This window comes from Erpetoichthys calabaricus, chromosome 14 (assembly GCF_900747795.2).
Source record: "Erpetoichthys calabaricus chromosome 14, fErpCal1.3, whole genome shotgun sequence".
In the NCBI taxonomy this organism is placed as follows: domain Eukaryota; kingdom Metazoa; phylum Chordata; class Cladistia; order Polypteriformes; family Polypteridae; genus Erpetoichthys; species Erpetoichthys calabaricus.
Window position 1 is genome coordinate 76,346,915 of NC_041407.2, and position 14,266 is coordinate 76,361,180.

Consider the following 14,266-nt stretch of genomic DNA (forward strand, 5'->3'; position numbering starts at 1 on the left):
GCTGCCCACCTCCATTCGAAATTCCAACTCCCTTGATGTGTTTAAGAAGTGCCTCAAGATTCTCTTGTTTGGTGAATTTCTGTTAGAGTTTGTAACATAGGAAGTGTAAATCACTTGCATTTTGTTTTAAACTCTTCACTTAGAAAGATCAATTTTTTCACCTTGTCCTGTAAGACTTGTTTCCAAACAGTCCTTCAGATTGATATTTACTCAATTATGTTGACCTCTTTATAAGTCATGTTGAATAAAAGCAAAACAAATAAAATTAAACCTTTTTTGCCTTTTGCTAATTTCACTATAAGGATTGCCAATGCACCTAACCTGCATGTCTTTGGACTGTGGGAGGAAACCCACGCAGACACGGGGAGAACATGCAAACTCCACACAGGGAGGACCCGGGAAGCGAACCCAGGTCTCCTAACTACGAGGCAGCAGTAAGTTTGGATGTTACGTTTATCTCACATATTCATTTCTCAGGTATTGTATTTGCCTTATAGTTTGATCATCTAATATTGGTGTTTTTGAGCACATAATTTGCTCCATGCATTTGTCTGAACACCAGTGTCCAGTTTTAAAGTGGCAAAATTGCTTGCGACTTTCACGTCAATTTTCCACTCCCCTTGGCTTGTCTGTGCTTGTACTGCTCCAAACAAACAGGCTGTTGTTACCATCTAGTACATGCATTTTCATTGTTGGTATGCAGTTTTGCAAAGTACATTTGTTTAAAGTTTAACACAACTACTTCATGCATGTTTTGCCCCATATCTTTAGAAAATGTATTTGCTTACTTTTTCCTTTTTCTTATTTTGTGATTACTGCTCTGGTCATACCTACATGTCTGTTCATGTTTAACTCCATTCACACGCTTGCTCTTAAGGAGGGAGGCCTGTGCATTCCAATCCTTCTCCTCCTCCTCCTGTCTTTGTTGAATGTGTGCCTTGCTAGTTCACATGGAATGCATAGCTCTGTTTTTTGAGTAATGTCCACATCCCTGAAAGTCTTCCTTCTATCTGATGATGTCTCACAAGATTTCCTGTTCCAATTAAGTGAGTCTTAGACCTGTTATTTTTCCATGACTTAAAGAATAAGTGAGAAGTCAAGCAAAATGACACCTTTTATTGGCTAACTAAAAAGATTACAATATGCAAGCTTTTGAGGCAACTCAGGCCCCTTCTTCAGGCAAGATGTAATCACCATTACACCATTACATCTTGACCCTTTTGAACACAATGTCTTTGTACCCTTTGAGAGCTTCGTTCTCAACACCAGAGAGAACTGTGCTGACTTGTTTGAATGACAATGCCAGTGAGACGCAACTAGAAAAACTGCTAAATTTTTTACCATGTTTCCCACATTTTATGGTATTGTAAATCAAGACTCAATCCCTTCCATCCTAACAGATTGTCAGTCAGTCAGTCATTTTCCAACCCGCTATATCCTAACACAGGGTCACGGGGGTCTGGTGGAGCCAATCCCAGCCAGCACGGGGTGCAAGGCAGGAACAAATCCTGGGCAAGGTGCCAGCCCACTGGAGGGCACACACACCTACACACCAAGCACACACTAGGGACAATTTAGGATCGCCAATGCACCTTTGGACTGTGGGAGGAAACTGGAGCACCCAGAGGAAACCCACGCAGGCACGGGGAGAACATGCAAACGCCACGCAGGGAGGACCCAGGAAGCGAACCCAGGTCTCCTTACTGCAAGGCAGCAGCGCTACCACTGCACCGCCCCTAATAGACTGTTAATTTCTTAAATTAAAATGGTTACTTTCTGACACCATGCATTTTTTAACAAGCTACTTGTGTCAGGTTATGTCCTGTTTACCATATGGTTAACCATCTGCTTACTTGATCTCATTGCAATACACAGTTAATTTGTCAGGACACTGCTGGGACTGTGCCTGGGACCTATGGAAAAAATATGATGAATGAATATACAATTCACATAAAATTAATATAAAGAATCTCTCTCAGCAGTACCTACCCTCAATTTCTTAGCTTTGAAATAAAAAAGAGACAAAATTCTTAGTACAGAAGTAGAAAAGAAGAGTTTGCATCATATGTCAAGAAAGATGGATCCTTGGTTTACTGCTCTGACGTAAGTGGCCTTGCGCAGAAACTTGGCAGAGACGACAATGCAGAAGAATGAAGGCTATTTATGGACTCATGTAAAAAAGGCCTAAAAAGAGCACTTATTCATAACAGTAATAAATACACATCAATACCTGTTGCTCATTCTGGGCATTTGAAGCAAAATGTGAGAAATTTGAATATCTTCTCAAGAAAATTAACAACAATTAGCACCATTGGTTCATACCTGAATGTTCTAGGTCAGCAGTCAGGGCATACAAAACTCCTGGGTAGTAGAATTGACATTGGGGTTGAGAAGGAAGGCCAACTAGAAAAGGCTACAGCTTGTTGCCAAAAACACTATCAGATGCGGCTTGGTGGATCCTGAAAAAGTGCTGCTACCACTTCATATTATTTGCTTAGCTTGGTTTAATAAAGCAGTTTGTTAAAGAATTATCAAAAGATGGAGCCTGATTTATATATTTGTGCTGAAAGTTTCCAGGTTTGTTTGAGGATAAATTAAAAGAGGGTATTTTTGGTGGTCCTGTTATTAGAAAACTAATTTTTGATGCAGATTTTAATGGTGCAATAAATGATCTGAAACAAGAGGCTTGGGTATCATTCAAAGAAGTGTTTTTTTAGGTAACAACAAAACTTCAAATTATAAATAAAATCTAATAAAATTATTAGTTAAGTGTAAGGAAATAAGTTGCAAAGTTCACTTTTTGGAATCATATTTGCAATTTTTCCTTGAAAATCTTTGGAGGGTTAAGTGAAGAGAGGGGTGAAAGATTCCATTAGGATGTCAAGGACATGGAAAGAAGGTACCTGGGATATTGGGATGCCAGTATAATGGCGGACTACTGCTGGATGATTCACAGCGACGTGCCAGAAAAAAGTGTAGGAATGATGGGCCACCAAACAAGGTTTGGATAAAAAAAAAATGAAGAACTGACAAAAACTGAAGAAGGTGTATGTAAGTCAATCAGTATGTATTGTCATTATCGGTACATATATGTTTAAAATCATGTTAAATTGAACTAGGACAATATTATATGCATAAATAAATTGTGTAATCTGTTACATTTTTGTAAAATTTGTTCTTAAATGTGACGTGATGGAAACATTCCAGTTATATTTTTTATTGTGTTCGTGAATGAAAGTAAAAATAACTCTCCACAATTAATTTTGCAGAGCTGTGATAAGTTCCCTTGACTTTGTACTTGTTGCTCACCACATTTTAGCTATATAAGCAACTCCCTTTTCAAGCCCTTCTGTGCGCTGGCTGAGAGCTATGACAACTCCCCCAGGACGCCTAAATCAAATCTCAGAGTGCTTCGTTTCTAGCTGCAGACCTTGCCATTGTGTAATTATATGTAATATCTTTTTTTTAAGATCTGTGCGGCTTTCCGTGTATTTGTGTTCCACCTCATTGGTCACCTATTCGTGCATTTATTATGTCCGTTGTGCATGTTTGAATGTAGGATGTGTAAGCCAGTTAAAGGAGATCCCGAGCGGGCAGTGCGACTCGGCGTGGGCGTGGCCATGTCGATCAGTCCACGTGATCATTCACCGAAGGGCGGGATGTTGCACCACACCTGAAGGTAGGCGTTTCTCAAGTTTTTACCGTCTTGAGACGGCGCTGACAAGCACAGAAAGTCTGGGGGGGGTGGGAAAGTGAAAAACGGGGAGGGGGGATTTCGGTTTTAAGAACGGCAGTCCAAGACCTGTCTTCAATGGAGCCTGTTTCATCCTGGAGCCCCGAAAAGGTGACGGAGTGGCTAAGAGGTAACAGTAATATGTTCTCTTCTCGTGTCTTTTTTGTAAAGTATCATGCAAAGGAAGACATGGTGTGAAAGCAAGTAAACAGACCCGGAGCTGATTGGAATGAGGAAGTTCATTGTGTCAGCACTGCCTAAGCGAACACATTTGGCTTCTCCGTAGGGATAGAGGGGTACCACCGCTTGTCGTCGTTTAAACTTAAATGAAGGGCAAGCGTTCTTTGATTTGAGCCTTCACTTCACTACACGGCCTCTTGAAGGATGGTGGCGTTTGCGATCTCGACGCTGCACTGCAGTGACCCCAAGCCCCCCACTGTACGCACCTGTCCTCTACACAGCCCTTCACTTATTTTCTAGTGTCACATATGGCGACGGCTTGTGTAAATATGGTCTGTTATGTCAACAGGGGAAGCGGTCAGTTAATGAAAGCACAGTTAGTGTTGAAAACACAGTTTCGCTTCCCACTTTCGGGGACCGTACATCAGAGATCACGATTGCGGGAAGGAGATCAGTGAATTCGTAGCTGCAATGATGACGAAATCCCATCGGTAATTGGATGCCTTTGACCGATTTATATCAGCAATTTGAACGTATACGTTGCGTTTCACCATAAACATTATAAGCATGTTATTCGAACTGCAAAGAAACTACACCCTTGCTTTACAGTTAAAAAGGAAACAAATAATAAATGCTGCCTTTACTGTTCACTTTAAAAAAGTCCTGGTCGATGAGTAGGAGTGGATACATCGTACATTTTATGGGATCACATCAAACCTGTGAATGTCTTGCCAGGAATATAGGACCTTCACTTTTTCTTTTGATGTTGAACTATTGAAGCCCGAGGTATAGAATTCCGTAGGAAGGGAAGTTACAGAAGGTCCACCAAGGATAGTACAGAGAGGCGTTCGAGAAGTAGAAGTTCGGATCTAGATGGGCTTCAGATGTACAGTATGATTCATAAACTTGCACTCCTCGTCGTTTTTAATTCAGAATGTGGGGCGTGCTTATTAACTACAGAGTTGTGGACACCACTAAAATGCACCCAGTATAAATCAACCCTGAACATTCCAGCTTGTCCCACGCAAGAACTATGTTCATGTGCTCACATTATCTCAGAATTGGTCAGTTTAGGTGTGCCAGTCAACCTAACAAGCACCCTTTTTGACAGTGTAAGGGAAAGCATTTGGGGGCTGGGGGGTGGATTCCACATAACTACAGGAAATACCTGCAATGTCCACATAAGGGACCATGTATTTAAAGTAACTCATTAACCTCAAATGTGACTGTTGATATGTCTAAATACCTATATTAAAGTTTGAAACTGTATAAGTCTATATAGCCTAAATTAATGTATCATTATAAAGTAAATATTTCAATTAACCGTAAAACACGTTTTTAACATTAGGGGTCATCTTAATTTTTGTGTAATGAACATCATAGTAATATTTGAATATTCAATATATCATCAGTGTTGCCATTTTTTTATTAGACCTACCAGTTGGAAGTTAAAATGGCTTGTTAGTACAATGAGACAAAGTGTTAACTGTTGTACCCATCTGTATTTCCAAACATTTTTAATTGTTTACTAATTACTAAAAATATCATAAAATTGGTTCTTGATTTCTTAATCTATCCTTAAATTGCACATTTTTATTCAGAGTGGTACAAATCACTGCCCTTATTGTCAAATATGAGGAGGATACAAACAAAAATTACTAAATATAATGACTATAGTCAATGTCAAATTGACAAATGAGTAATAAGACCAAAAAATGGATACGATTATAGATTTATAGTGTCATTATTGTCACGTGTACTGTACAGTATATGTAGTAGTTATATAATTTACAGAGCCTGATTACCTTGAATTGATTTAAACAGGATTTTTACACACGCTTTTATTATCTAGTACTATAATCTTCTTCCTAACTGGTACCACGTACTGCCTTGTTGGTTATGCCGTCAAGAGATGTACCAAGACCTTGCATTTAAGAAAAATCAATGGGCGTCAAGGTTTTAAAACGTATCTGCATGATAATGCAATTAAGCGAGGGTTTCATTCCATTGCTTAAGTGGTGTTTTTGTCTTTAACTTGTTGTGCCATCAAGGCCATTGTAAACCCAGTTGTTCAAATAATTAGAAACATTGAGTGTATCTGTAACTCAGAAAACCATTTACCTTTCAGTGAGCAGTATTTTTAAAACTGTTATGTACAAGATGTCTGGTTAACAAAATAATTAGATCATTTGGGAGACTGGCCTTCAGTGAAAACCAGAAAACCCTGCAGAACATGCATTTAAGGACCTTCTCAAATTGTTTGAATATTGCTGCGGGCTGATTTGGAGCCAGAGATGCCCAAAATTCCAGGTGTTAATTGTTATGGTCTTTTCCTGAGAAAATTGGAGGCTTTCCTAGTGCTGCATTTTTTAGTCACAGTTAAAAGCTAAATGTTCATTACTTGTACTCTAGTTATTTTTTTTTATTAACCTGAAAACAGAATTAGGTTTTTGTTGGCGTCAGTGTCTTACACATAAACTTATGTTTTGTGTCCTTATGAACACTTAATAAACACATTTTTCTTTATTTATCGGGTGCTTTCAACTAAGAAAGCTTACAAAAAACTAGAATGCATCCATACTAAACCTTTTGTGTTTAGAAGACAATGTGAAATTAGCAGGCAATAGCAGATGCAACACTAAATACAGTACCATGGATTTGGTGTTTTAGCCTTTTCCCAGTGTTTGATGGGTTAGGTTCCACCTCCCTGCAGTCCTGCTCTGGATAAGTGGATGTGGAAGATGGTTGGAGGTATATTTGTATTCAAATTATGGGTAGGATGGCGTGCAGTATATACAGTAGTTTTGCTCTCTATGTGTCGTTTCTGTATTCTCCACGTTTCCTCCAGGTACTCTTGTTTCCCAAAGATAGGTTCATTGCTGATTTTTGAATTGGCCCTTTGTAAGATGAAATACACATGAATGGACACTGATAAACTAAGACTCTGTCTAGAGCAGGCTGTTGTCTTGTGCCTGATACTGCTGGGATAATCTCCAGCCCCCCAGAACTATGAACTAGATTAGGTGGGTTTGAGGGATTTGTGTTATGTTTCAGCTAATATTCTAATTGGATTCATTCTGGCACCCAAATCATCCGCTGTCTCTAATTGGCCAATTATCTCTCACCAGTTCACCACCTATTAGCTAATGTGTGGTGAGCGTACTAGCGCAAAATGGCTGCCATCGTATCATCTAGGTGGATGCTGCACATTAGTGGTGGTTGAAGTGGCTCACCACTCACTATGAAAGCGCTTTAACTAGTGAGAAAAGCCCTATATAAATGTGAAGTTTATTGTTATTATTGTATCTATAAAGCTGTAGTGTTCATCCAGAGTTTTTAGCCAGCAATGAGAAATATCAAGTAAAACATCCATCCATCCACCCATCCATCCATTATCCAACCCGCTATATCCTAACTACAGGGTCACAGGGAGCCAAACCCAGCCAACACAGGGCGTAAGGCAGGAAACAAACCCCGGGCAGGGCGCCAGCCCACCACAGTATGTAAAACATTCACATAAGTAAATTTAAATAAGATTCTGTTTTCTGGGTGGACTTTTTTTCATTTTGACTTTCAATTTAGCTCATATCCCTCACATACAAGAAATGTTGACGTGCTCATGCTCTCTCTCATTACAGATCAGGACAAGGCAAAAACACACTGCCCATTTTACACTTTTTATAATAATATTTCAGACTGCAGTAGGCTGTTGCACAGATTTTTTTTTTTTCCTAGCAGAGTTACTGCATCAAGTGGAGGAGTTTAAATTCCTCTTGAGTCTTGTTCACAAGTGAGGGGAAAGGGACGGTGAGATTGACATACAGATTGGGATGGCGAGCGTAGTTATGCAGTTGCTGCACTGATCTGTAGTGGGAAAGAAGGAGCTGAGTCAGAAGGCGACGCTTTCGATTTACAAGTTGATCCACGTCCCTACCTTCACCTAAGGTCATGAGCTTTGGGTAAGAAATGAGATCGTGGGTACAAGCAGCCAAAGTGAGCTTTCTCCACAGAGTGGCTGGGCTCTCCTTTAGAGACAGGGTGAGAAGTGCAGACATCCGGGGGAGGCTCAGAGTAGATCCGCTGACCCTCCACATTGACAAGAAGCCAATTGAGGTGGTTTAGGCACCTGATATGGATGCATCCTGAATGCCCCGCTTTGGAGGTTTCACAGGCACGACCAGCTGGGAGTAAACCCCGGGGAAGATCCAGGCCTCACTGGGTCTTAGATATATATCTTACAGATGGTCTGGGAATGCCTTGGGATCCCTCAGTATGAGTTGGCAAGTGTGGCTGGGGAAAAGTATGTTTGGGCCTCACTGCTAAGACTGTTGTCCCCATATTCCGGCTTTGCAGTGGGAATGAATGAATGAAACTCTGCAACAAAAAGACTATGTGAAAAGCACAACAGTGTATACATAAGTTGAAAAGGGTAAACAACGCATATGGTGACATGAGTCGACTTGGTTTGTCAACGGTGAAAAACGGTAGGGACATGAGGGAAGAACTTCCTGATACACAGTGTTACACGGTGCAAAAAACAATCTAACATACCTGTGATTATCAAGCAGACGAATTATTATCTCAACAATGTTCATTATCATCACAGTAGGAAAAAAATCTTAGAAAAAGTGATAACTATAATCAGTTGGTCTTCATTTAAAATTTCTTCTTTATTGTATTTGTCATCTCAGCTGTAGGTTTTTAATTAATCAGTAAACTTCACTTTCCTTTTCTTCTCATTTTACACAGCACATGTATCTTAAGTAACATTATTGACCTTGACTTTATTTGAACAAAAGTAAAAAGCAACAAATACAAAAGAGCATTTACTTAGTAATAGAGAAACAACTCCCTTACACTTCATTACAACTGCATACAATTTGATTGGAAATAACATTTGCTAATGTCAGAAAAAAAAGGTAATGTGTACAGTATAAATATAAAAACTTGCAAATACTGTAGTAGCAGCTTTTCAAATCCAATTGACAGAGGTATCCGGATAGCTAAGCTCTTGTTGCAGTCCCAGCTAACGTTGTTTCAGTTAATGCTTTGCTGCAATTCCAAAGAATATTAAGAAGCAGATGTACCCACCAACTTCTGATGATGTACACTTCTCTCCCCATCAGTAACGAGCCTTCCATTAGATAAAGACCAGGCCAAGTTGGGAGAAAGCATGGCCCATGCATGTTCTCCTTATGTTTTTATGTGTAAAGCCGGCCCTGATTCTTGACAAGATTTCTATCAAATATCTGGCTGTTGGATCATATCCTTTTTTTTACTTCTTGGGCTGCTTTTTCTTTTCTTGAAGAGTATCAACATATATGGGAGTCAGAATATTTTTTTACCTAAAACACTGCCTTTTGGCTACAAAACCTGTTTTCTTTATCTCATCAGTAGCATTTGTATAGCACACATACTTGGATGTGATCAGTCTCTGTGCTTCTTTTCAGGTGATAAAACAAAAAACACTGCTCAATGAATGCTGGTTATTTTATGAAATGAAAAGTAGTAATTTATACTTTCAGTGTGTTTTTATGTGAAGGGGCCACTTTCAGTATTGGTCTAATTGATGTGGACAACTTTTAAAAAGAAAATATAGAACGTCTTTAAGGCAAATATTATGTTAGTTACTTTTTTCAATCACTGGTAATATGCGCTCAGTATGAACTTATTGTGTAAAAGTAACCTCAACCCATGCTGTTTGTTATTAAGTGCACTACTCATTATAACCCTAGAGTCTGAAATTTGCCTAACCCAGTTCAGGGTTGATGGGGACTAGAGCCAGCTTCAGCAGCATTAAGCCAGCGACTGACAGGACACCAGTCTGTCACAACCTACCTGGTACAATTAAAGAAAATAAACTTGTAAACTTTATTTGTATGTGGAGCCGACAGATAATATAATTTATCTAGAGCAATGCTCTTGCTAAATAAACTTACTGTAAAAGATAGTTTTCATGTAGTGTGGCAAAAGCGCTTGGTTGGCGCAGACCCAACACAGACTGACACTGGAGGCACAGATGAAAATCAACAAAATTATTTATTTCTTCTTCTTCTTCTGTGGGATATGCCTTCCTCGTACCCACAGACACAACACAGTCCCCAAAAAGACCTCAAAAAATCAGTCCTCTTCCTCCATTCCTCTCAGGCAGCTTTGTCCTGCTCCTCCCGATTCTGGTGCCCTGAGTAGCCCACCTGGAAGTGCTTCAGGTGACAATTAACCTAAATTAGGCTGCACTTTTGGGTGTGGCTGTGTTACCACCCACACGGGCTCAGGAAGCCTTGCAGCTCCCCCAGGCGGTGGCCATGGAGCCCAACAGGGATGACCTCCGGTGTTCCAGGATAGTGGCCCCGATGCAACCCAGGGGGGCTGCCACCAAATGTTCCAGGGAACGTAGAGTGGATCTCATGGCTGCTCCCCTTCATCTAGTGTCAAAGGGGCGTCCCAGCCGGGCATGGGTCTCGGCCATCCGCCACAATAGTCACATTATTTTAAACAAAGGCAAGCATACTGTTGATCTTAATATAAGGGAAATTTTCTATTAATAAGATATGTATATCAGACTTTTTAAACAGTTTGAAGTCTATAAGACTTTACAGCAGCGTTTCTAAACCTTTTTGTTGTTCTGACCCACTTTTTCCCATGTCAGTGTGTTTAAGGCCCACCCTCTCCCCGTGGTTATTCTAGCACAACTGTCATAGAGGGGCTTCTCCAATATCTATTCCAGCAAGATCGTCAAAAGTTTATCCTCCTTGGTGTTTTCTGCTGTGCGTAGGGTGTGAATTGAGCTTGATTATCGGAGATCCGACCCAGTGGTTGGAAAATATTGCTTTAAAGGAATCTTCTCATTTACATCCCCCAGTTTGGACATTTATATCTCTGTAGCAGACCTATTTTCGGTGACTTCATTTGTATTGTTATAGCAGTTGGTTTTGCATAAGTACTAGGTATTATTTTAATATCCTTTAGAAATTATCCCAAATGTATGACCTATAGTAAATATATTTTTATGTTAATAGTAAATTATGATAAAACTGCTGTTTAAACTCGACAGTGGAAGTTTTGTTTTTTGCCCTTGTAGCTAAATAAGTAATTTATCATTTCATTTTTTGTTTAAGGAAATTTTAACAAATGTAGATGAGTACATAAACATTTTTTTATTTAGTGTAAATAGCAGGCTTGATCACTTTAATTGATAAAATGTAACCAGTCTTGCCAGTTCCATTATATATTCCAGTACATCATTATTCTGTTGTTTCAAGCACATTTGTAAGGTCACTGTTTATGTATTTTGTTCTGTTATATTTATTTCCTTTAGTAGTAGATGATTGTAGTTGCTGTCACTGCATTTCCATTTTCAATTCTTTTCAGGCTTGGAGCCAACTGCCAATCAGTATTCATTTGAAGACTGGCATCTCACTGGAGAACAACTACTCAATTTGTCTTACCAAGACCTTGAAAAATTGGGTGTCGGCAAAATTGGCCATCAGGAATTGTTTCTAGAAGCTATTGAGAGCCTTTGCTCTCTGGTAATATATGTTTGAAATATAATATCCTTCACCACGCAGTTGTTATAGATTTCCCACATTTTACATTACTGTCAAGAAAATTTGCTCTGGTCTGTCTTTGTAAAGCCTTGTTGTGTTTTCTTTGTTCCATATTGAAAACTGTATGTTGCTGTTCTTCTTTATGTACATCTAACATGATCCACAGTATACACATGTACAATGGGGTGGAGGGGAGTAAATTTTGATTTGCATTCATTCTCCTTGCACTTTTCTATAACTAAGGCTAATTTTCTAAAATGTAGCTGTAACTAAAAAAAATGGTCACAACAGTAGTTTGGTTTCTTTTGAGTACTCAACTATGCACTTAACAGCCCATTTCAATTTTATAGTTGTTTCTAAGTACAGCCTTATTACTTTCCTAGGCTAGGCCCAAAAAGCCTTTGTTATGTTTTCATATTTAAATGAAGCTGTTGAGTGAGACAGAGAAGGCTGTCTGCTTGTTTGTGTAGTTTTGTCTTGCAAATTTGTACAGCTCCTCATAAGATTCATGAAATCTACTGTGTACTGAGTGATAAAAAGCTTGTATTAACATTAGGTTTTGCTTATACATTTGTGCCTTACCCCCAGAACTATGACATAACCCGGGAGAATATGCGGTCTTTGGTGGAGAAGCTGAAGGGAGTTTCTATAACTCTACAAGGTAAAATTCAAAGCCGCTGGAAGACAAACACCTATAATGGGATGGCAGTGTCGAAGATTGCACCAGACCTTCTACAGTCTATCATAGACCTAATTTTAGCTGCTAAAGCTTTGTTCTCCTGGTTGAACAGGTATGTTGCATATTTCACACATGTTCTTTTATGTGTAATCCTTAAATATTTAGATGGTTTTCTGTACCCAATCAATTGCATATAATCCAGAGCCTAATTGCTGAACAACCAAAGACAAGCCCATGGGCAGGTAGTGCTAATTTGTGGGCTGTAGTTCTTTCCTATGCTAGGTGGAGGCCTGGAATGCAGCAATATTTATAGCCAGCATGATGATGGTTTTTTTTTTTTTTTTTAACCTGGCAGGTATCTTTACACCCATGTAAATGATTACTCAGTCAGCCAAGACATTATCAACCTCTGTACTGAGCTTGGAAATACTGTTCAGAAGGTGAGTTTTTTTTTTTTTACAAATTACAGTAAGTCTGCTTGATTTTATTCAGCACTATTACAAAACACATTGACATTGAAAGAACATTACTGAAATGGAAAAAAGTAGTTAAAATTCATAATATTGGATAAATATTGTTAAACAGAATAGTTATGACCCCAGTTGTTTAAAGGAATATTTAAAGTCCGAATTAGTGAAAATACAGTGAAATGAAAAAACAGAGACTACTTCATTTCTTAAAAAGAATGACAAATTTATACTTGACATTGGAGTTTTTACAAGGCATAGATAAAATGACTATTTGGTTTGTATCTCAGTTTTGAAAGTTTTCTGAAAACCGTTAAATACAATGAAAAATAGAATTTCTCAGTAATTGCAGGGTATTTCAAATGTTATATGTATTTTAATATGAGTATTTACTCCTGTACTTACAGTGATCAAAAATTGAATATGCTTCTAAGGGCCTTCATATACTATCACAATTTTTGACATACTGAGAGTTTTCATGCTTGCTGCACAGTTGTATATACAGCTATCTAAGGGATTTGTGAGTGGAAAACAATGTTTGTTATGCTTATTTGGCTAACCAGCAGTGGTATTTAAAGATCTTCTCAGTGTTAGAGGAGTAAACAACCCTGATGGATAATTTTGGGGATAAGGTTAATTGCTCAGGAACAAGAAAACAAAGAAACAATGTACAGCCAAAGACTGTTAAGGTGTGCAACTGCTAAAGAAGGCCGTGCAATTCTCATGCATTCATATGGTGTACTAAATGTAAGTCACCTATTACAATTTAAATTATTTCAATAAAGTAAATGTACTGAGCCCTGTCTCTTAAAAAGACGAATATGCTACCTGCTTATCATTCATCATATGGGAAAACGCATCTAATTTGTAAAGCAATTTAAAATGGAACCTGTTAATCTTTGTTATGGGGTCCATTTCAAAATAGTTTGCACATATAGAGGCAGTAACAACAGTAGCAAAGCCTTCAGAACAGTGTAAAAGTAAGGTGTTTCAGATTGAATGTAAAAATAATAGTTTAAGAATGCAAAAAGGAGGGTGGTGAGTCACTGTCTTTATGAATAAAATAACACCATCAAGTATTACTTCATAATCTATTTAATTATTTATGTTTTCCCACAATGGTAAAATTAATACAGGCTTTGTTTGTTTTGTTTGGACCAAAGCATATATGAGCTCATGGTCTGTGGGCCTAAAATAGTTCTTGTTTGCAACACCAATCCCATCACTTTTATGTGAGAGCTGTGTCAAAAACATGGTCTTTATACCAGTTGTTGACAGTGTCTCTTGAACAAAATTCAGATTTACATTTTATTCTACTCCAGGGCTGATTCCTGTCCTAGGACTGATGCTACTGGGATGTGCACTGGCTTTTATGACATTGAGATCTTTTTAACTCTGGTCTTTTAGCATTTTTAGAGAAGTCCTTTACTTTTTGTGTCTGATTTTTTTTTTTATTTAAGCAAATTTTGACATACTGGTATAGTGTTCTGCAATTCAGCTGTCTGCTTTTTTTTTTTTTTTTTTTTTTTTTTTTTTCCAAATTTCTTACTGTTTAATGTGAAAGAGTTGCGCTTCAAAAACCTTCATATTGTCATCTGAGGTGTGTGAAAATGGGTGGTGAAGGATACCTCCAGTAAATGGAACACTGCATTATTCAAAA

The 14,266-nt window shown here is 38.4% G+C and overlaps 1 protein-coding gene across 1 annotated transcript in view; it reads left to right on the forward strand.

The window, feature by feature from the left end:
• The first annotated feature begins 3,696 nt into the window (after positions 1-3,696).
• cnksr1 (connector enhancer of kinase suppressor of Ras 1) overlaps positions 3,697-14,266 on the forward strand; it is a 65,965-nt gene continuing 55,395 nt past the window's right edge. The window contains exons 1-4 of the mRNA XM_051919083.1: positions 3,697-3,863; positions 11,285-11,442; positions 12,049-12,251; positions 12,495-12,579. Coding sequence (XP_051775043.1) covers positions 3,812-3,863; positions 11,285-11,442; positions 12,049-12,251; positions 12,495-12,579 — 498 coding nt within the window. The 5' untranslated portion in view covers positions 3,697-3,811. The remainder of the gene's footprint in view (positions 3,864-11,284; positions 11,443-12,048; positions 12,252-12,494; positions 12,580-14,266) is intronic.